The following is a 20,261-nucleotide window of genomic DNA, read 5'->3' on the forward strand; positions in this document are numbered from 1 at the left end:
CATGGACTCAAGAGGACATGATTGATGTTTTTGGAAACAACATCATTATAATATATAATGTTTGGCAACAGGCTCACTCACCACACTTACCTTAATCAATTTATATGTATTTTGAGTGACTTAACAGTTAACAACCTGGCCCCCATTATGGAAGCTTTTCTTTGAATCAAAGCCTGATGTGTTATTATCATATATTCTATATGATTCTATCTGTCACAGGTAAAAGGTTCAGAAAAGGACTGATCTGCCATGTTGGAATGGAACCCATTTCTGTCCTTGTTGACATTTTTGTTTTGATGTTCACTAAATCCCATAAAAAACATCAGACTGTACTGCATTAAAAGCAGTGGAAAAACAGAAGAGAAAAGATGGTTCAGAAGAGTCTGATGCATCAGCAGAAGTGTCAGGAAGTTTTCCAGTGATTCACTGCAAGACACAAGAACCAACTGGGAAAAAGTACAAAATTATATATATATATGTTACAACATTGTTTGTTAGTAGTTTAGTATTAAAAAAAATAACAATTGTACCATGTTTCTGTTAAGTTCATATTATGTTATTACTTTCTCTTTTATCTTCCTCTTTGTTTCATCCGTCTCATTATCTCCACCTGCCCTTTACCTTGTACAATTCTATGAGAGCCTTCCCAAGTCTTCTCAACATCTCCTGCCATGGAAACTGTCCAATTCATCATCATCATCATCTCCTTCTTCTCACTGTCAATGGTTTGGAGTTTCTTGCTACACAAACAAGAGTTTTCAAGTCAAGGCTTTGAATCTCTCAGGCTTAGTCTTGTCTGGTGTGTTGAACAACTCCATTACTTATCTCTGCCGCCATAAAGGGTTGCTCTCTCTTGATCTAAGTGGTAACAATTTCAGTGGTGGGATTCCTGAGCAGCTTGGAAACTGTGGCCAACTCAAGACACTTCTTCTTAATGACAACAGCCTTGATGGAACAATCCCATTTAACCTCTTCCAATCTAAGAGGTTATCAATGCTTGATTTGGGTTATAACTCTCTCTCTGGTGATATACCTGCTGAGGTAAGCTTCTGCACCAAACTAGAATACATTGGCTTTCACAACAATTACTTGACAGGACAGGTACCAAGTGGAGTCTTTTCACTACCAAATTTGAAGTTCTGTTATCTAAATACAAACAACTTAACTGGGTCTTTACCAGATTTTCCTCAATCTTGTGAAATTTCTGATCTTTGGATTCATGAGAATTCATTTTCTGGATCACTACCAAAGACTCTAAGCAGTTGTCACAACCTCACTGCTTTTGTAGCCTGTCATAACAAGTTTGGAGGAGTTATTCCACCAGAGATGTTCAGGGATCTTTTGCAACTTGAAGTACTTTATCTTGATGCAAACATTTTAGAAGGAGAAATCCCAGAAACATTATGGGGTCTTAGAAATTTAAAGGAGCTTGTTCTTTCTGAAAACAAGATTAATGGGACCATATCTGAGAACATTGCTAATTGCACTAAGCTAAATGCAGTAGCACTCTCAGCTAACAACCTGGTGGGTCAGATTCCTCATTCAATTGGAGATCTCAAATATTTGAAGAGTTTGTTGCTCTTTGATAACATGATTAATGGCTCTTTACCGTCCGAGCTTGGAAATTGCGGTTCACTTACTGAACTTAGGCTTCAGAGTAACTTCATTGGAGGAGTAATTCCAAAAGAAATTTTCAAACTTGAAAAGCTTGAAGTTCTTTATATGTTCAACAACAAGTTGGAGAACATTATTCCACAGAACATAGGGACAATGAGCAGCCTTGTGGAGTTGGCTCTTTATAACAACAGTTTGACTGGTGGAATCCCATCTGAGATAAGCCATTTGAAGAAACTTAAGTTTCTTTCTTTGGCTCACAACAGACTCACGGGTGAGGTGCCGTTGGAGCTTGGGAAATACAACTCTCCTGGATTAGAGAAACTGGATTTGACTGGTAATTTGCTAGCTGGACCGATCCCTTCTGGTATATGCACCGGAAATAGTCTCTCGGTTTTGACCCTTGGACATAACCGTTTCAATGGGATTTTTCCCAGAGAGATTGCAACATGTTCATCTCTCAAGAGAGTGATTCTTAGTAACAATCTTCTGCATGGGACTATACCAGCTGATTTGAATCATAATTCTGGAATCTCTTTTTTAGAGGTTCAAGATAACTTGCTTGAGGGAACAATACCATCAGCACTTGGTTATTGGAGAAATCTCACAATGCTTGATTTTTCAAGAAACAAACTATCCGGGTCTATACCTTTCAAGCTTGGAAAGCTTCAGAATCTTCAGATTCTTAGACTTTCATCTAACAGGCTAAAGGGAAGCATCCCCCCTGAGCTTAGTTATTGCAGAGGCATTACAAAACTGGACCTTAGCAAGAACAATCTCTCAGGAAAAATCCCTTCAGATATCATCACATCATTGACAAAGTTGCAAAGTCTCGTCCTTGAAGAGAACAGACTAATTGGTCCTATTCCAGACACTTTCTCTTCTCTTCACAGCCTCAATGAACTGCAGCTAGGTGGCAACATGCTTGAAGGCTCTATTCCTTGTAGTTTGACTGAACTTCACCATTTCAGTACAATTCTTAATCTCAGCTATAATGGGCTCTCTGGTAAAATCCCAGAATGCCTTGGGAACTTAGACAAGCTACAAATTCTTGATCTCTCAAGCAACAACTTCTCTGGCGAGTTACCAACTGGACTTAATAGCATGATCTCCCTAATCTTTGTCAACATCTCATTCAATCACCTCTCTGGGAAAATTCCCTCTGCCTGGATGAAATTAGCTGCTTCATATCCAGGTTCTTTCATTGGCAACCAAGAACTTTGTTTACTAGGCACTGAGGCTAAGAACTGTGAGCAGGCTAGAGTTTCCATGAAGAAAAGCCAAATTATTCCTGGCGTGGTTATAGGCGTGGTGATCTCGGTGACACTTCTTTGCATTGTCTTCTATGCGTTAGTAGTTCGTGTCCTTGCACAGAAACATAATCTTGATGAATCTCTGCTACCTGAATGTCAACCGAAAAGTGAATTCTTACCAAAAGATTTGAACTTTGAAGAAATTATGCGTGCAACTGAAGGATGGAATGAGAAGTATGTGATTGGTAGAGGAAAGCATGGAGCAGTTTACAGGATACAATCAAATTCAAGAAAGCATTGGGCAGTCAAGAAGGTAAATTTGTCTGACAGAAACTTCATAATCGAGATGAGAACTCTGAGCATGGTTCGACATCGAAATGTAGTGAGAATGGCAGGCTATTGCATCAAAGATGGCTATGGTTGTATTGTGACAGAATACATGCCTGGAGGAGCTCTCTTTAGTGCACTACACAAGAGTGAACCTCGTTTGGCTTTAGACTGGGCAACTCGATTCCGCATTGCTTTTGGTATTGCACAAGGACTTTCTTACCTTCACCATGATTGTGTCCCACAAATTATTCATAGAGATGTTAAATCAGACAATGTTCTATTGGATTCTGAACTTGAGCCTAAGCTTGGAGATTTCGGGACAGCAAGGATATTGGTTAGTGATTCTGAAACAAGCTCTACTAGGTCTGCCATTGTAGGAACATTGGGCTACATTGCACCAGGTAAGACTCCTTTTCTCAATCAATCCAAGCTTTAATGTTAGCATATTCAGAACCTTATATGATTCATGTCTTCTTTTTCTTTTGCAATTCAGAGAATGCATATTCAACCCGGGTGACAGAGAAATGTGATGTATACAGCTATGGAGTGATTTTACTAGAGCTTCTCTGCAGAAAGATGGCAGTAGATCCAAGCTTTGAAGAAGGCCTTGACATTGTGTCCTGGACAAGGAAGAGCCTAGAGGAGAACAGTGACTGCCTATGCTTATTCGACGAGGAAATAAGTCATTGGGAAGAAAGTGAGCAACAAAAGGCACTGAGTTTACTCGATCTGGCACTTGAATGCACAGAAACTTTGCCTTCTATGAGACCCTCAATGAGAGATGTCGTAGGATTCCTCATCAAGTTGAATGACAGGAATGAATAGTAAATGAAGTAAACTGTTTTTTTATCACTGTAATGAACTGAAATAGTATTCTGGAACAATGTCGCTTGCATATCACAAGGATTTGGAGAGCATGTTATTTGAACTTGAATGAAGTTTAAAGAAGGGATTATGTTGCAACTATTGTTACTAGTTCAACACTTGATTAGTCTAACAAACTATACTAACCAACTGTTGTGAATTCTAATAACATTTACATCATCAAACATTGCTTATAATGAAGTTGGTCTCGTAAGTCAACCAGTCAGATTTGTAGTTTGATCCTACAAGTTCTGAGATTCGAGTCCTTCATAGTAATTGTTATAATTTCATATTACATAAATGTTGTAAGGTTAAGTGAAGAGTGAAAAAAAAGTCTGTTTTCTCATCAATAAATCAGATCTCACTATCTCAGGTTATGGAACATTCATCTTCAAATTTTGTCTAAGGCGCAAAGTAAATTTACTAAGACAAGTGATGCATTTTGCATTTCATTTCTCACAAACAAGTTACTAATAAATGCAAATGCATTTGCAATATTGGAACAAGTTTAAATGTAAGAGCCAATTTGATCTGATACAAAATGCAAATAGTGAAGACCTCCGGTAATTTGTAAGCAAACAAGTCTCTTCATACAGTAAAAGGTTGGAATTATTCAGATACCAAAAAGAAAAAGGCAAGACAATAGACTTTTAGTTTCACAACACCAAGCCACAGAAGCATTTTTAAGGCACCTAATCAGTTGCTTCTGTGGGCTGCAAAGCTTCATTTTGTTTCAACTGTTCTAGAGCTGAAACTCGTCTATCCAACGAGTCATGCAGACCTTTCATCTGGACAAACAGAGAGACAAAATCAGAACTAAGCGTCATATGTGTTTTTTACATTGATATTTTTGTCGAATATTGTATTAGAGGCATCAAAGTTTATCCTTGGCTTGGTCATTCGTTATATTAACAACCAATTTATAAGAGGATAATAACAGGTGTATCAAGAAAGTGGGAAATTGATGAGAAGAAATGAAATATAAAGGAATTTTTTTACAAAATCTAAAAACAATCACTTGATTTCAGATTCCTAAACCGACCACTTTCTGTCATATGATGAGTAAAACCATGAAAATACATTTATATACAACAGTTAAGCACTTGCCAAAGTATCAAAGGCAGCAGAAATAAAACATGCTACTGTCATCAAACTATAGAAGAAGCTAAATACCACCCAAACATTGTCAACTACTTCGAAGACATCATTTTGTTTTTGTTGAATGAAGAGCAATATCAAAGATACAAAGAGCAGAACAAGTACTATAATGTTTTAAAAACAGTTTAGCAAATCAAGGTTAAGGAATGTTCAACAACAAGCACAGGTATATGGAAACACGTTAAAAGAGAAACCAAAATCAGAAGATTAGTAGGAACTAGAGCACACAACCTTCTAACCATTTTATTCATCAAACATCGTGTTTTCCAACTCCCTCTTCAAAGAACATAGAATCATTCTTAACATAGCCAAAATGGAACCTTTGCCATTGAAAGATATCACCTAATTACACTATCATCAATGGCTGCCCAAAACAAACATATGCCCAGAGACCTTGAAACCCTCTCAATTATAAGAGGACTCATTACTCATCACAATAAAATCCTTCAAAGAACACTGATCTAACGAAGCATTACTCATCACACTAACCAAAGACCACAATAAAAACTCAAAGTTCCAATATTTCATCTTCAATTTGGCATTGTTCAAAACATAAGAACCATCTACAAACCCAATTAGCTTAAAGCATTACACCTACTATCTTCACCTCCATCATCCATACCATTCACAAACAATCTGGACGATTTGATTTTTCCTAAAATTTCGTATCGCACTATAAAACTATACCTTCCCCAAAAATGGGTTACCTTGAATACTACAAAAGACAAGCGAATCTCTCAAACTAAACAAAAAGATCAACTTAAAACCTACGACTTTCAATTACCCATCAAATTCCAAGAACACCCAGATACAAAAATGTACACATAAAAGAAACAAAGCCCCAAAAGTCATATATATGTACATATATAAAACTCAAACGCAATACCTGTTGAGAAATGGCCTCATGGGCAATCTTGTAATCATTGTGAAGGATGTAAATCCCCAGAAACGACGCCGCCGCTGCCCCTGCGAAGAATGATGCAGCTCGTACTCTCAGAACGTAACCCATATTCTTCTTCTTCTCGTCCTGAGTTCCTTTCTCTCTACTCTGCAATTTTTCTCCTTTGGATTTCTATTCTAATGTGAATACCAAAAACGACACTGTAATGTCAAAACGACACTGAAATTTTGGGGTTTAGACAGCTTAGAAAACGGTGTCGTTTTTTGTTATTTGGCTTCGGACGTAGTAAAATTCTGGGTTAGCTTATTTCTGAAGCGCCAAGACTCACATCACAACAAGTATAAATATATATATGTAGAGAGAGAGAGAGAGAGAGAGAAAAAGAGAGTCAGGGTAGGGAGGTCTGTACGGAACGTAACCAAAAAAAGCAGTGTCACAACTCACCAAGACAACTAGTCAAGAAGCGCCATTTTGCTACTTCTTGCTTTTGGGTTTTGGGAAACTAGGGCTACCTTCTTATTTCTTTAAAGGGTTCTCTCAAAAATTTGTTTTTGATTTTCTCTTGGGAGGGAGAGAGACTCACGAATTGTTACAAAAATGTTGAACGGGGGTACACCTTCGGTTCCTATTACCAACATCAGCACCGAAAAGATTCAGATGGTATAGAGTTATGAATATTTGTTCTATATATATATATACATACCCATATTTTATATACGTGCATTGTGTTTAGCCTAGCCATGTTATATTCATATACATATACACATGTTTCAATCTTGGATTTTGGGTTACTTTTGTGTTCTTGTTTTATATTCTTATTGTTTGATTGATTGCTTAAAGGGTATTATGGATGAACAAAGACTTTAAGTATTGCAAAAGTTGAAATTTTCTAGACTAATAAACTTTGTGAGGAAAAGAAACAAATAGTTACTTTTTTTTTTTTGGTAACCTAAGAGGTGGCGTGTTGTGTTTGATTGATGCAGTGCTTAGAGGAGAATCAACAGTTGATTCTAGCTATAATGGAGAATCAAAATCAGGGAAAATTCAACGAATGTGTCCCGTGAGTGTTATTGCTTTTTTTTCCCATCTGATGCAATGTTTTGAAAACTTCCCTGTTCTAAAGTGATAAAAATATTCCTTGGTAAACTAGTGTTATTCTTAACAGCAACTCTAATGACTTTATGAATTTACAATTCTGAGCAAAGATTGACTTGTTGGATTAGGCTGTCTAAACTTGTTTTCATGTCAAGTCTAATAGTATTGATTAGAAGCTTGCTTCTTAGAACATAGGAGTTTTAGTACAAGTAAGAATGAGAAATATGGTTGTATGCTATTTTAAGGGAACTTGGTTGTACAGATTGGTGTGAGAACTTGATGTTTAGGATAATGAACTTTGTAATACAGATTTGGTGTTGATAATTTGGATCAAAATCTACATGAACCTACCTGATGCCTATTGGATGAAACTTTTCAACATATGCTAAGTTATTAGATATGGATGTAGCAGTTCTTATAAGCAGTAGAAGAGAATTCATTGGTTTAAATTGCAACAAAGAAATAGGAACTAGAAACAAATAGATCATGCAAAATGAATGTAAAATAACTGTATGTTTTTTTTAATCAATATAAAGCCTTCGTTGGTCTCGGTTCTTGATTTTTCCAAGGCGTCGGAAGACTCAGAACCTTAATGGTTTGATGTTCTTTCCCTCCTTGTTGGGAATATCTGACATCTCAAAGCAGTAAATAATATAGTAATAGAATGAAAACAATATCAAGTGAATATATCCATTCTTTTAATCTTGTCTGGTTAAGTACTATTATGGCCATGGAATGTTATGACATTTTTGAAGATCTTAGGTATCGAACTAAACTTCAGCAGAACTTGACATTTCTGAGCAATCTTGCTGATGTTCTACAACACCAACCAGAGGTGTCTCCTCCTCAACCTCAAGTGAGTTGACCGGAGAAATGTGCTTCTGAAACATATTGTGGAGTCTCTTCTAATCATACGAGTGTGTTTGGTCTCTTCAAAAATATGCAGATGCAAGCTCAGTCAACAATGCAACAATTTCAGCATCCTCCTCAAGCAGCAATGTCTCAACAGCAAGCAGCTTCCTCCTCTCCAAGGCTACTGAATAATGACCATCATCAGCAGCAGCATCAACAGCAGCAGCATCAGCATCAGCAGCAGCAGCAGCATCAACAGCAACAGCAGCAGCAGCATCACCAACAGCAACAGCAACAGCAGCATCAGCAACAGCATCAGCATCAGCATCAACAGCAGCAGCATCATCAACAGCAACAGCATCAACAGCAACAGCAGCAGCATCAACAGCAGCAGCATCAACAGCAACAGCAGCAGCCATTTTTCCTCCATCAACAGCAGTTCAACCAAGTTCAGAAGGCCATGCAAATGGGAGCAGGAATGGGAAACAGTCAAGAGGGCTTAGGGGCTAGTCGTGCCGGGAATTTTCTAGGAAAACCGGGTGTTGGGAACGATGGCACCAGTAATTTTCTAGGGAAGTCTTTTGGGTACAATCATGGTGGAGAATGAGTAGGAGTGTCAATTGAAAATACCATGACATACACAGTTTATACTAGTTTCATCAACTACGCTATTTGTATTCTTGTAAGGAAGATAACATTCGACTTGAATTGATAAGTAGTCATCTAATTGGTTCGTTTGATTTTTATTTTTAAATTCTGAAGAGTGTGATTTTGTTTTATTTTTCCTTCTTTCTCAAGCTTGGCATCACCAATAACAATTTATTTAAAGTTTATTTTACTATCGACCTTGACATATCCTCTTTGTACCATTTTTCCTCTGGCTTTAAACTTGCACCTTAGAGTCTTAGACTTTCTTAAATTTTTATTTTTAGACTACACAACACATTATCTAATTATGAATAAAAAAAATTATAAAAACATTGTCCCAAATTACAACTTACAGTGTACTCTCTGTCCTATTATTTAAATTGTGACAAAATTGTGAATTCATTCTCACTTAAATTTCATCTCTTACATATTTATTTAAATACAAATTTTCATATATAAATATTTTTGTCAAATTCTAAGTGGTTACACTTAGAGCACTGCTTATGGAGAATCTATATTTGCTATATAGCTAAATTATACATTAAATATTTATCCTCTAAATTTTTGTACTTTTGTCTATAGTGTTTAGCTAGATTTATGTTACCCTATTTATGTAATCATATTATATTATTATCTCTCTTTCTTTTATATATATATATATATATATAGATTTCATCATCTTATTTCTTTTTTTTTTCTTTCTACCTATTAAAAGAGTTTTATTTATATTTTATACTATTATTGTAACGCTATGCTAATTAGGGTCTGTCACCAAATGTGTTTAAAACCAGTGCTGGACTTACTAAACAAGTCGTTTGAACTAAACGTGAGATTAAGCCACTAAAGGTTTAGGTATAAAAACTTTTGGACAACTCATAAGCATTTTCATCAAATTAAAAACATGTTCTTTACACGGGATTCCAAAAACATCAGTTTAAAAACTAGTTACAACACTCAAGTTACATAATAAGTCGACCTAGGCGGCAAAAGTTGGGTTTAACCCTAGTTCCCTTGAGCATCTCGGCCGTGATGGTCGAGCGGACTGCATATGTACATGTCACTGCTATCGCCCTCCGACTCATGGCTGGTTGAGCTTCTCCTTACCTTTACCTGCACCACAAAGCACCTGTCCTGTGAGCCAAAAGACTCAGCAAGAAAACATATTAAACAGTTCACAGAGTAACACATTTGTCAAACAGTAATAACTGAATCTGGTGAAGTCATTTTACAAATTAGCAACCATAGGGTCACGCAAGTGCGTGTAGCACTTCCTTTCAATTTGTTGGCATCCGAGTCAGTCAAGCGCATGTTGCACTCCCAGGGTGGCCCAGCCATGGTGGCCTGCACTCCACGTGCACAATGCCAATCCTAGCTTATAAACTGAGTCATTTAGGTCCTTGACTTATAAGTCAAGCCTCACATGCCCCCGACTTGTAAGTCGAAGCTTTAGGACCCTCAACTTATCAGATGAGTCTTTCAGAGTCCAGTATGCCTTCGACTAATAAGTCGATCCCCATTTGGCATCCTAATAACCCTTTGGTTTATAAACCGAGCTTCCAGTCACAACAGACAATACATATCTCATATAGCATACATATCAACAATTACAATGCATTATAATACATTCAAACAGCAGTCATGGCATAATCATAATTATGCGCATTCTAGTGTACCTGATCAGATATCCACGAACATAACTATAATCATGCTCATTAATAGAGTCAAAGCCTTAATCATATCTATATTCATTATTGACTAAGCTCTAATCACGCATTCACATAATGGGTGCAGTTTTCTTACCTTCGATCCGAATGCAAATTACTAGCGACTCCCTTTGAGTACGATCCCTGATTTGATCCCTTAGCATAGACCTAGTCACAACCATAATAAGGAATTCCATCAACAACAGGAGAATAAAAGCTTCCAAACCAAATACTAGCCTCTGAGTCGTCGAATTCCACTCAACAAGGAAGTAGAATCGACCCTGAGCCCAAGAGGTTAAGTTCCCGACCTAAAAACCTCACTAGGGCCAAAAATCCCCTTAAGGGTCGCGGCCCTAAGGACCCATGCTGCGGCCCGCTTCTAAGTCAGAGGCTCGGCCCCCCTGGAAAACCAACACGCACCGCAGCGCTCCCCTGAGGTGTCGCGGCTCGCCTCTGCCTCTGAGCCCTCCTGGCTCCTTCTTGCTCCATAGGGTCGCGGCATACCAAGAACAAGGTCGCGCCCAACCCTTCGAACCCAGAATTTCTGGGTTTTTTCCTTAGCCGAACCCAACTAAAAACCACCCAATTCTATCTCAATCTTCCAACTCAATTCCCATAACTAACACAACCCTTTTCTGCAACAAGACCCAACTAATTACCAAATTAAAACTCACCAATAATCTCAAAACTCATCCTCCCAACTATCAAACATGCAAAACTTTAAACTTCAGTCAAAACCACATAAACTTCATAATTAAATATGAATTAAAGACCTTACCTCTGCTATGTTGATCCTCATAAGCTAATTCTCTAGTTCCCCAAGCCTAACACCTTGATTCATAGGCTTGATCACCAATTTTTCCTCAAAAATCTTCAAGCTTCATGAAAATAGAGAAAACGAGGGAGAGAGAAAGGGTAAGTTGCTGAGTCTTCTTTCCTTTAGTTTCCATAACCATCTCAGAGATTCCCAGCCCACCAAACTCTATACTTAGACAGAATGACTATTTTGCCCCTTGCCCTTAGCCTATTCATCAAGTGCTCACAAAGGCAATTTTGTCCTTTGTCTCAAACCTCGCTATCCACAATTTACATCATTTTGATTCTCGTTACTTCCAATATTCTCCCATGATTACCAATAATTTCACATTACCCACTAATTCCCGGTAATGTACTAAATTACTAAAATACCCCTAAGCTCACCCTGAGCCGAGTATAAAACCCCGCTATGACTTTTCCGCTAACTTGCTCATCGGGATCACCTCGCGTCGAGTAACCCTAATATATCCACATAATAATGTGGTCTCAATCACACAAGCACATATTTGCATTTATACCATGAACGGGTCAAATTACCAAAATACCATTCTTATAAGAAACGTGTCCACATACACATATTTAATATTTCTAACATGCAAGCATAATTATATTATTATATAATTCACATAATAACACAGTTATTGCCTCCCGGTCCCTTAATCCAAACACTAAGCTACATTAGGAAATTTTGGATGTTACAATTATTATATTTAATCTTTTAATATATTTTATTTTTACATTAGCACAACATTACATATACTTAATATAAAATATGACATATTTGTAAGTTGATCATATATTTTATAATACTAATAATTAGAATAAAATAATATAGATTGGTGTTGGAAAATATATAGGTTAATAGTTATAGAAAATATTTGAAAATAGAAAAAAGTGTATTTTAGGGATGTATTTTAAAAGATGGAGTAGAATACCTATTGAGATTGCTCTTAAACATGTATTGAACGCAACAAAACTAACAAACCAGGCTTGCACAAATATATTTTAATGGATTGACCATGTTGACGACTAATTTCATTATCCAAATAAAGACTGTCACACTAGTTTATTTTTTATTTTGGAAAATCGGAGATTGTCTCTGTATACAAAAAAATCATCACCCTTTATCATCAAAACATCAATATAAATAGTGTTAAATGGATAAACTTCTCCTAAAAGCATAAATTATTTCTTGTTGCTTCATGATTCTCGATGAGCCCCTAGCTTGAAATGAGTGGTGTAATATACTAGCAACTAACCACTTGGTCAACTAATTTAATAACCTCATTGTGCCTTTTACTTGAGCTAGATCTTCTTGCTTGGCATACAAGTTGCTATTCATTACTTCTCTATCTTTCATCAAAACTTGTGCGTTCAGAGAACAGGTACAATGAATACACCATTTTTATAACAAAATGAAAACCTAAAGTAATATCTATGGTGCAAGTTAATAAAATTAAAAAACAAAGTGGTACTAATTGAATATTTCAGCCATTCGTTTATTGTGTATTTTGTAGTGCTTGTAGTCAAAATATACACTATAACAATATATTTATAGGGAATTTAAAAAAATTAAGCCCGCCTTACTGGTGAGACTCTTCAGTTTTTAAAGCATCTTGTAATTATTTAAAGCATCTTGCAGATTTTTCAAAAAAATCCGAATAGTTTACAGTACAAAAAACTAAGTTCAAACATGTTTTCAGTATTGTTAACTATTCAGAATTTTATGAAAATCGCTCTGATACTCCAAATAATTACAATATACACGGTCATAGAAAAAATCACGCCAAAAATTATTCAAAGATCAATAACACTCAAAATCCTACTGTAGGGCCTAAAAATGAAAACCCTCAACAAGAATTCTCCATATATATATATTGAGTATATGCCATTTCTATTTTCCATGGTAAGATTCTATAAATATATATATATATATGTGTGTGTGTATATTGACTAATAAGAAGGTACATGCTCCAAATTAACTCGTCCCTTAACATGTCAAAAAGTAGAAAGTACATTGTTCTCAATGTTTCCACCCAGTTATATTCTCATCTTGGCCACATGGGGCCCACAAAAATAAAGTCCTGTAGGAGTGACTAGAACACTTTACTAGACATTTTCCAAACCATAATAATTAAAAAACAAAATAAACAGAAAATGAAATGGGGTCAAGGATGAGAACAATTTTTCGTTATAGTAAATGTAAAAATTCACCAAAAGCTATCAAACGCACAGAAGCAGTGGAGAGCCATGAACATTGCTTGCTTTGTGCGCAGATAAGAATAGAGTTGCATTCATTAGATGATAAAAAGACACGCACGAGAAACTAAGGCTTTTCCTCAAAAGAAAAATTGAAATAAAAATAGATCAAACAAAGAAAGAAAAATCATCACACAATTTCAATCGGACAATTGTATGAGTTGCAAAGAAATTTTTGTGATCGTCCACTATAGCTTCATTCAATCACCAATCTGGTGCAAGATTTTCTGATAACATTATCTATGCGGTTCGGCGGTTCGGCATTTCGCAGCGCCTTCTTCTCCTGTCAACACCCAATAAATTTAAAAAACAGAAGAATATCTAATCTATTACAAAAACAATGAGAGGAAAAAAGACATAATGATGCAAAACTCCATTGGCTCTGTAGTGAGAGTAAGCTTGCTTACTTCATCTTCTGGAGGGAAATACAGCACCAGTTGACCTGTCAGGCAGTAACGAAACTCTTGGTAACTAATAGCTCGAGAAAATAATCAGAAAAGTTTCATATGAAGATTTAATTAAAGCCACACCTGCCCTGCTGCTGCTGCTTAAGTCCAGTGTTTGAGCTAGATCTGCCATTACTCGATCCTAGGCTTTGGGTAGCGCTCATAGTTGATCGTTCAAGATTAGCTCCATTCAAAAGCTGAGAATCCATAGGTTTGCTTAAGATTTTAACATTTGTTAAGCCCTCAGATGCTCCGCCAAAATACACCCCATTTGGTTGCTGATTCTGCTGCAACGGAGAAGAGAGTGAGATTAATTAGTTAGAAGTAGTATTTAAAGGAGATATGCCTAAATAAATTTTATTACAGCATTGTTGACTTAGCAATATTGGGACCAAGTGTGGAAGAACCTTTTTATGTCTGTTCTGTGCCATTGGAGTAACAGCCACAGATGGCATACTCGATGAGTAAGGAGACGATGCAGCAGCAGCTGCAGCAACTTTTGCAGCAGCTGCATTGGCTGCTACCATCTTTTGTGCTCCTTCACGAAGTTGAATAAAATCTCCCTCGATCACAAATAACTGCAGATACAGAAATATTTTCAATACCATTTATATCTTTCTTAATGAAACCGGCAAACGTGGTACTTTCAAGAAACTCACATCAGGGTGGCTGGCCACAAATTCATCAAGCTTTCCATGCTTTTTCTTGTAATCGTGCCAGTGTAAAGGTGCAAGCATCTTTCCAAGTCTATTTGGCAACTGTACATTTAAAAGTACAAAAAAATATCAGGAATTGATAATAGGGAATGCATAAAGACCATGCCCCCCACAATCACCGAGCAACTCATAAAAATGCTCACCGTTGAACTTATCCGAATTCTACCACCAGCTGGAATTGTACGGACTATGCAAGCCAACAGCGATCTTTCATCTAGAAGAACAACCTCTGCAGTCCTTCCCACAGTTGGCGACTTTGTCTGTCCACCAGAGGCGAAAGCTTCAGGCAATACTACATCATTAGAATTATTCAATGCAGTTTCCTCAAAATTCACTGGTGCCTCTGATGTATTGGCAGCTGAATTGGATTGTACTGTGGTTGAAATTTGTTCCTCTAAGCCACCAATACCATTCATAACAGTTTGCTCATTTGCCTGTTCAAATATTTAGCTAAGCTAAGCATCCATTTATTTGCTAGCCACTGCTATCATAAAATAGGCTCAACCAAAAATAAAACAAGAAACAAACCTTAGTTTCAGTGCCCTGCTGAAGTGACTCCAGGCGTAATACATCTTGAAAATGAGATGAAATTTGTCTCAGTTCCTGCTCAGATTGGGAATCAACCCGATAACCTCTATCAATTGACTCGAGAACCTGATATATAATTACTTTATTGTTACATCAATAGTGCATAGAAATACTAAAGATAAACAAAATCATTTACAGCATCTTCATTAATAGAACCTGTTGTTCCCCAGTAGATGATGAGATTACAGAGTTAGGATCTGCCTGTTGACCAATGTGAACATCCAAATAATCTGCAGGAAGAGCTTGTCCATTAACAGACATCTTGTAGTTGTAATTTTCGTCTGATCTCACAAGGTTTTGATCAGCTTGGGATGGAGCAATTTCACTTTGTGGAGATATTTGTGCACCTTCTGATACGGCCTAAATAATATAATGAAGAATGTAAGTCAAATCCATTAACATGTGTGTATAAAAGTATCTAAAAAAGATGCTTTCATCTGTCAGCACCTGTTGGTTCGACCATTGTTGTTGCAGGGATGACATTGCAGGAACAGAATGAAAATGCCCAACATGAGATTGAGGAACATGTGGCTGGACAGAATGGGCAACCCCTTGTTGATGCATAACATATGGATGTATAGCAGTCAACTGTCCAGGTGGAAGGTAGGAAGGCATCCCAAGTAAAGATGATGGAGTAATGGGAACACCAGCAATGTGATCAACCTAACAATTAAAAATAACATTAATCAATATTTGGGATCATCTTCTGTGCTTCATACAAGATAACAAGACTGTGAACTTTACTATTGCATCAAAAATGTTTTATGATCTATGATATTTTTAACACTACATCCTTTGAAGTTTGAACAATCACAAACCCTCAAACAGTGTAATCAGCATTTCACCAAGCAGTAAGTTTTACAACAGCAAAGTAGCAGGAAAGAAGGCAAAAAACAAAAACAAAAAAAAAATTACCTGACTTGATGCATTGCCGGTTGAAGAAAATGATGTAGCATTGTCAGAATTTCCATTTGAAAGGGCCACGTTGCTTCCACCTGATGAGCCACCTCCATTCATCTCTAGTTGGTTTCCATTATTCTGACCATATCGAGATGCGTCATTTGAATTATCTTGAGAAACACGCGATTCATCAGTGAAAGTGCCACTTCTTTCTCTTGCATCAGCCAGCTCGAGTTGAAGCTGTTGTATTGAATGCATATGAACTCTCTCCATCTCTGCAAACTACCATCAACAACCCCCAGAACAAGATACATAAAAATTAATGAAGTGAATACATGAAACATGACAAAAATAAAAAGGGGCCATCAATCCCATTCTATAATCAAGCAAATAGTGACCCACCATGCCAGAAACGGGAAGAACATTTCTAAAGGTATGGTTCCAGATATCAAATGGAGAAGTTAAGTTTCACAAAAACATCAGGGAGAAATTCTTGGGCTTAACATAAACTCATTGTGTGACGTACGTCCGCTATAACCAATGATACCCACACACACACCAAAATAATAATAATACTAACTATAATAATAATAAGCAGATTAATAGTACTGCTCTAAGAGGAAAAGGGAAAACCATGAAATCTACCTGTCTTTGACAACCAAGCCAGAGCTGATTATATTGTTCTGTGCGCTCTCTCAGTTCAGCTTGCTGCAGCGCATCCACTTCCTGGACACGGGAAATCCATGCTTGGGCTTCTCTCAGTCGATCATCCTTATAAAGATTAGTTTCTTGAGCAACCCTATGCTGAATGATAACTAAGTATTAGACAATGCACTTAGTCCACTACATAAAGATTAATGATACTATAACTTTAGAATTACAGTGGTTGATATCCAAGACTATTAAATATACAATCAATTTAACAAACTTACAACTAAAGGGAACAAATTATATTTTTTGTTGACTTGTACTATTAGCTTTAAAAAACAAAAGAACAATATAAGTATATCATCAGCATACAGATGAACCAGACCTGTTCCTGCAACTCCATAAGCTGCCTATCTTTTTCTTGAATATGTTCTTGAAGCTCATGTAACTTCTTAATGTGTTGTGCTCTTTCAGCTTCGGAATGATCCCGCTCTCTTCTGCCAGCAGAAAACATTTAAAAGAAAACAATGTAAATTGTACTTCCAATGTAGTAAACCAGCATAAACCACGGAACAATGTAAAAATATTACTTAAATGCACAAAATGGTAAATTTCAAGTCTAACAAAATAGTGGAAATTAATATAAATTAACCTGAAGCTCGCTAGTTCTTTGTTCTGTTCTCTGAGAAGGTCTTCTTTAGCCCAAGCCTACCAAACCAATTAATAATTAAAAAGTTATTATATTGTCAAAATGTCCAAGTACAATAGCTTCGTATCAAAGAAGTGAGTATTTGACATACCGCTTCATTGTCTAATTTGATAGCATGTAATTCTCTTTCTTTATCTTCCAGTTTCAGTTCCAGCTCATGTATGGTCTGATCCCTTTCACGCAGTTGCTCCTATATTACCAGATAAATCCACCTTTTAAAATGACTATCAACTTGTCATTAATGACCTTTTGTAATGTATCTAATCCCAAAATCATTGGTATATAGTTTAGGATTCCTGTTATCGTACTGAAAAACAGCTTATGTTATAAGAACCAAAAAAAAAAACAAATAGTGCGCACAACAAGCTAAACTATTCAAATTTTGAATGGTTCAACAAAATGCAAACCATTCACAGAGTAATTGCTCTCAGTAAAAACCTTTTTCAGACATATTTTCGTAATAATTGCAACATAGGGGAAGAACAAAACCTGAAGTTTGGCAGCAGCACTAGAATGCTCCTTAATTTGGGCATCAAAGCTATTTTGCATTTCAATCATTTCAGATCTAGCAATTATTTGAGCTCGAAGCTCAGTTTCCATGTGTTGCAATTCCTCTCTTTGTCTTGACACATCATGAAGCCGCTGCTGCAAGAGATCATGGTCCGAGCTTCCATTGATTGTAATTGAACAGAAGTCCACATCAAGAGGCTCTCTTCCCCGCTGCACCTTGATAGTTATAAACCATGTTAACGTTAAGGGTTCCTTTAAAATACAAGCCTTCTATACAATCCGAATCCTTACCTCATATATGGTTCTCTCATCTGATTGCCCTAACTTTGACCGTTCCAATTCCTATATTTCAAAATATGATCAGTTGATGCATATAAAGTGAAAAACACACTGCATTTGCATTACTTGCATCATAGTACCCAGCAACGAAAAGAATCAAAATTTAAGGCTTAACAGCTAAGTACTAAAGAGTAATGTTCTTATTGACAAAAAAAAACACGACACCAAAAATCAAAGCTTTCCTTTTCTCTGTTCACCTAGTAATGAAAGAACCAACAAATTCACAAATACAGTCAATAAATCATACAAGACAAACAACATGTAAGTGTACATATATATATATATATATTTATTTTTGTATATAATATTTATATCATAGTTTAGTAAACCAAATCGTTAAATTTGATGTCTTAAAATATCGTAAAACTCTTATCTACCCAGGAAGAAAAGGGTTTCCGCAAGTAAAGAGTCGTCACTTTCTAGACCTAAAAAAAGTTCAAATACGCAAAACCAGAAAACAGCAACACAATCATTAAATCCCTTAGCTCATTTCTTCAACATATCATGGCAATCAAACAAAGTCAATGCCACTGGGTAATCAGATAACAAGTACCTCATCGCCCACGTTTCGAACCGAATGATGGTCTGAAACAGCGCGCCACTCTTTCCGAGACTGTTGAGACGAAATCGGCATCGGAGCACCACGTGCGGCGGCGGTGGCCTCCATCGAAGAGAAAAAGCTCCGTCACAGCTTCAACTCTTCTTCCCCTATAGTCTAACTACTTCCGTCAAACAAAACCCTAGATTTCGATTGATAGAACCAAAACAGACCTGGAATCGGAAAAAACTGCAGTAGTAGAAGAAGCGGAGAAAATTCCCGAGTGGAATGGAAATGAGGAACCGAAAATCGGAGGGAGGAGAGGAAGAAGAAGTGCCTGGATGAAGATATTGGGAGTGAAGAGCGAGAGGTTTTGTGATAAAAGGGTTTTGGAGGGGTTGAAGTGCAATTATTGAAGAGTTGACGCTAGAGAGAGAGATAATTGGGAAGAGAGAAAGAGAAATCTCGAGTGAGGTGAGGCCTCCCGCCATTTATAGGGCAATTTTCTCTACTCACGCTTTTCTAGTGACGCGTGTACGAAACGCTGCAGACGTATTTACTGTTTTGACCTCTCAATTTTCTTCTCCATTTTCTTTCATGTGAGATGAATGGCTCTCAATTTTCTTCTCTATTTTCTTTCATGTGAGATGAGTTGGTTATGGCTCAATTCAAAGAATGTTTCTTTATTTCACGATTATATATAATTTTTGATAATTTTTATTACTTGTTCATTCTAATTGATATTTTATAATTTCATAATTAAATTTATTTTTTATTTTTTTTCTCTAATAATTAATAATTTTATTTGGAGGACAAACCAAATCGCTTTATTAATAATTCAAGGAACTATTTTTTTATCTAGGTTAAAGTAAGTACAGGTATCAATCAAATGGCTAGAAGCTCACCCTTCGAGTGTCGCTTCCAGCGCAGGAGGCCAAGCATTCTGCCAGATGTTCTAGCCTGGGAGCCCCGTTCGCCTTTGGTACTTTAGTAGATCTTCCAAAAAAAGCACTACTTCAATGCAGCCTTAACTACTACTACATTACGCAAGCTCAACCAATACCTATACCCACCTATAGAGTACAAAAAAGTACCAGTGACGATTACTTTCTAAGTTTATGGATTAAGTCATAAGAATGGCATTTTTGTTTGTATTTATAATGTAGAAAAACTCTTCTAATCTCATGTGTAATCTTGGTACTTTATTTGAAATCTTGTGTTTGTTGTTGTATCTTCTTCTCTCATTTCTAATATTCCCTACACAATCAAAAGAAACTATTCATGGAGGAAAGAGGATTAAAATCTTAGGAACTTATGTTTGATGGCTCGGTTTTCACAAAATGGCAAGATAAAGAAAGATTTCTCTTGACGACG

At 36.6% G+C, this 20,261-nt stretch overlaps 4 protein-coding genes across 7 annotated transcripts; 2 read left to right on the forward strand and 2 right to left on the reverse strand.

Moving 5' to 3' along the window:
- The first annotated feature begins 200 nt into the window (after positions 1 to 200).
- LOC133778834 (leucine-rich repeat receptor-like protein kinase PEPR1) lies at positions 201 to 4,371 on the forward strand. The gene is made up of 4 exons (XM_062218853.1): positions 201 to 219; positions 327 to 456; positions 546 to 3,598; positions 3,691 to 4,371. Exons 1-4 carry the CDS (start codon positions 201 to 203, stop codon positions 4,020 to 4,022), a joined length of 3,534 nt encoding a protein of 1,177 aa, XP_062074837.1. The 3' UTR covers positions 4,023 to 4,371.
- Positions 4,372 to 4,528: 157 nt separating this feature from the next.
- Positions 4,529 to 6,434, reverse strand: LOC133834408 (uncharacterized). Its single transcript, XM_062264013.1, has 2 exons — positions 6,106 to 6,434; positions 4,529 to 4,849 (listed from the first exon to the last, which is right to left on the reverse strand). The coding sequence occupies exons 1-2, from the start codon at positions 6,226 to 6,228 to the stop codon at positions 4,754 to 4,756; spliced, it is 219 nt and encodes a 72-aa protein (XP_062119997.1). The 5' UTR covers positions 6,229 to 6,434; the 3' UTR covers positions 4,529 to 4,753.
- A 24-nt stretch (positions 6,435 to 6,458) lies between these two features.
- Positions 6,459 to 8,821, forward strand: LOC133834407 (uncharacterized). The gene is made up of 4 exons (XM_062264012.1): positions 6,459 to 6,780; positions 7,104 to 7,180; positions 7,978 to 8,071; positions 8,162 to 8,821. Exons 1-4 carry the CDS (start codon positions 6,718 to 6,720, stop codon positions 8,672 to 8,674), a joined length of 747 nt encoding a protein of 248 aa, XP_062119996.1. The 5' UTR covers positions 6,459 to 6,717; the 3' UTR covers positions 8,675 to 8,821.
- Positions 8,822 to 13,407: 4,586 nt separating this feature from the next.
- LOC133834409 (uncharacterized) lies at positions 13,408 to 19,349 on the reverse strand. Of its 4 annotated transcripts, none has more exons than XM_062264017.1 (17): positions 18,903 to 19,349; positions 18,302 to 18,352; positions 17,990 to 18,220; positions 17,592 to 17,690; positions 17,444 to 17,499; positions 17,177 to 17,288; positions 16,789 to 16,947; positions 16,159 to 16,425; positions 15,691 to 15,906; positions 15,400 to 15,603; positions 15,184 to 15,309; positions 14,799 to 15,089; positions 14,599 to 14,697; positions 14,347 to 14,517; positions 14,024 to 14,226; positions 13,901 to 13,935; positions 13,408 to 13,776 (listed from the first exon to the last, which is right to left on the reverse strand). In XM_062264017.1, the coding sequence occupies exons 1-16, from the start codon at positions 19,014 to 19,016 to the stop codon at positions 13,902 to 13,904; spliced, it is 2,433 nt and encodes an 810-aa protein (XP_062120001.1). In that variant the 5' UTR covers positions 19,017 to 19,349; the 3' UTR covers positions 13,408 to 13,776; position 13,901. The 4 variants fall into 4 exon arrangements, with proteins under 4 accessions (XP_062120001.1, XP_062120000.1, XP_062119999.1 ...); XM_062264016.1 differs by having other exon boundaries at positions 17,177 to 17,285; positions 17,990 to 18,226; XM_062264015.1 differs by having other exon boundaries at positions 14,024 to 14,223; positions 17,990 to 18,226.
- Positions 19,350 to 20,261: the final 912 nt, after the last annotated feature.

This window comes from Humulus lupulus, chromosome 5, assembly GCF_963169125.1.
Source record: "Humulus lupulus chromosome 5, drHumLupu1.1, whole genome shotgun sequence".
In the NCBI taxonomy this organism is placed as follows: domain Eukaryota; kingdom Viridiplantae; phylum Streptophyta; class Magnoliopsida; order Rosales; family Cannabaceae; genus Humulus; species Humulus lupulus.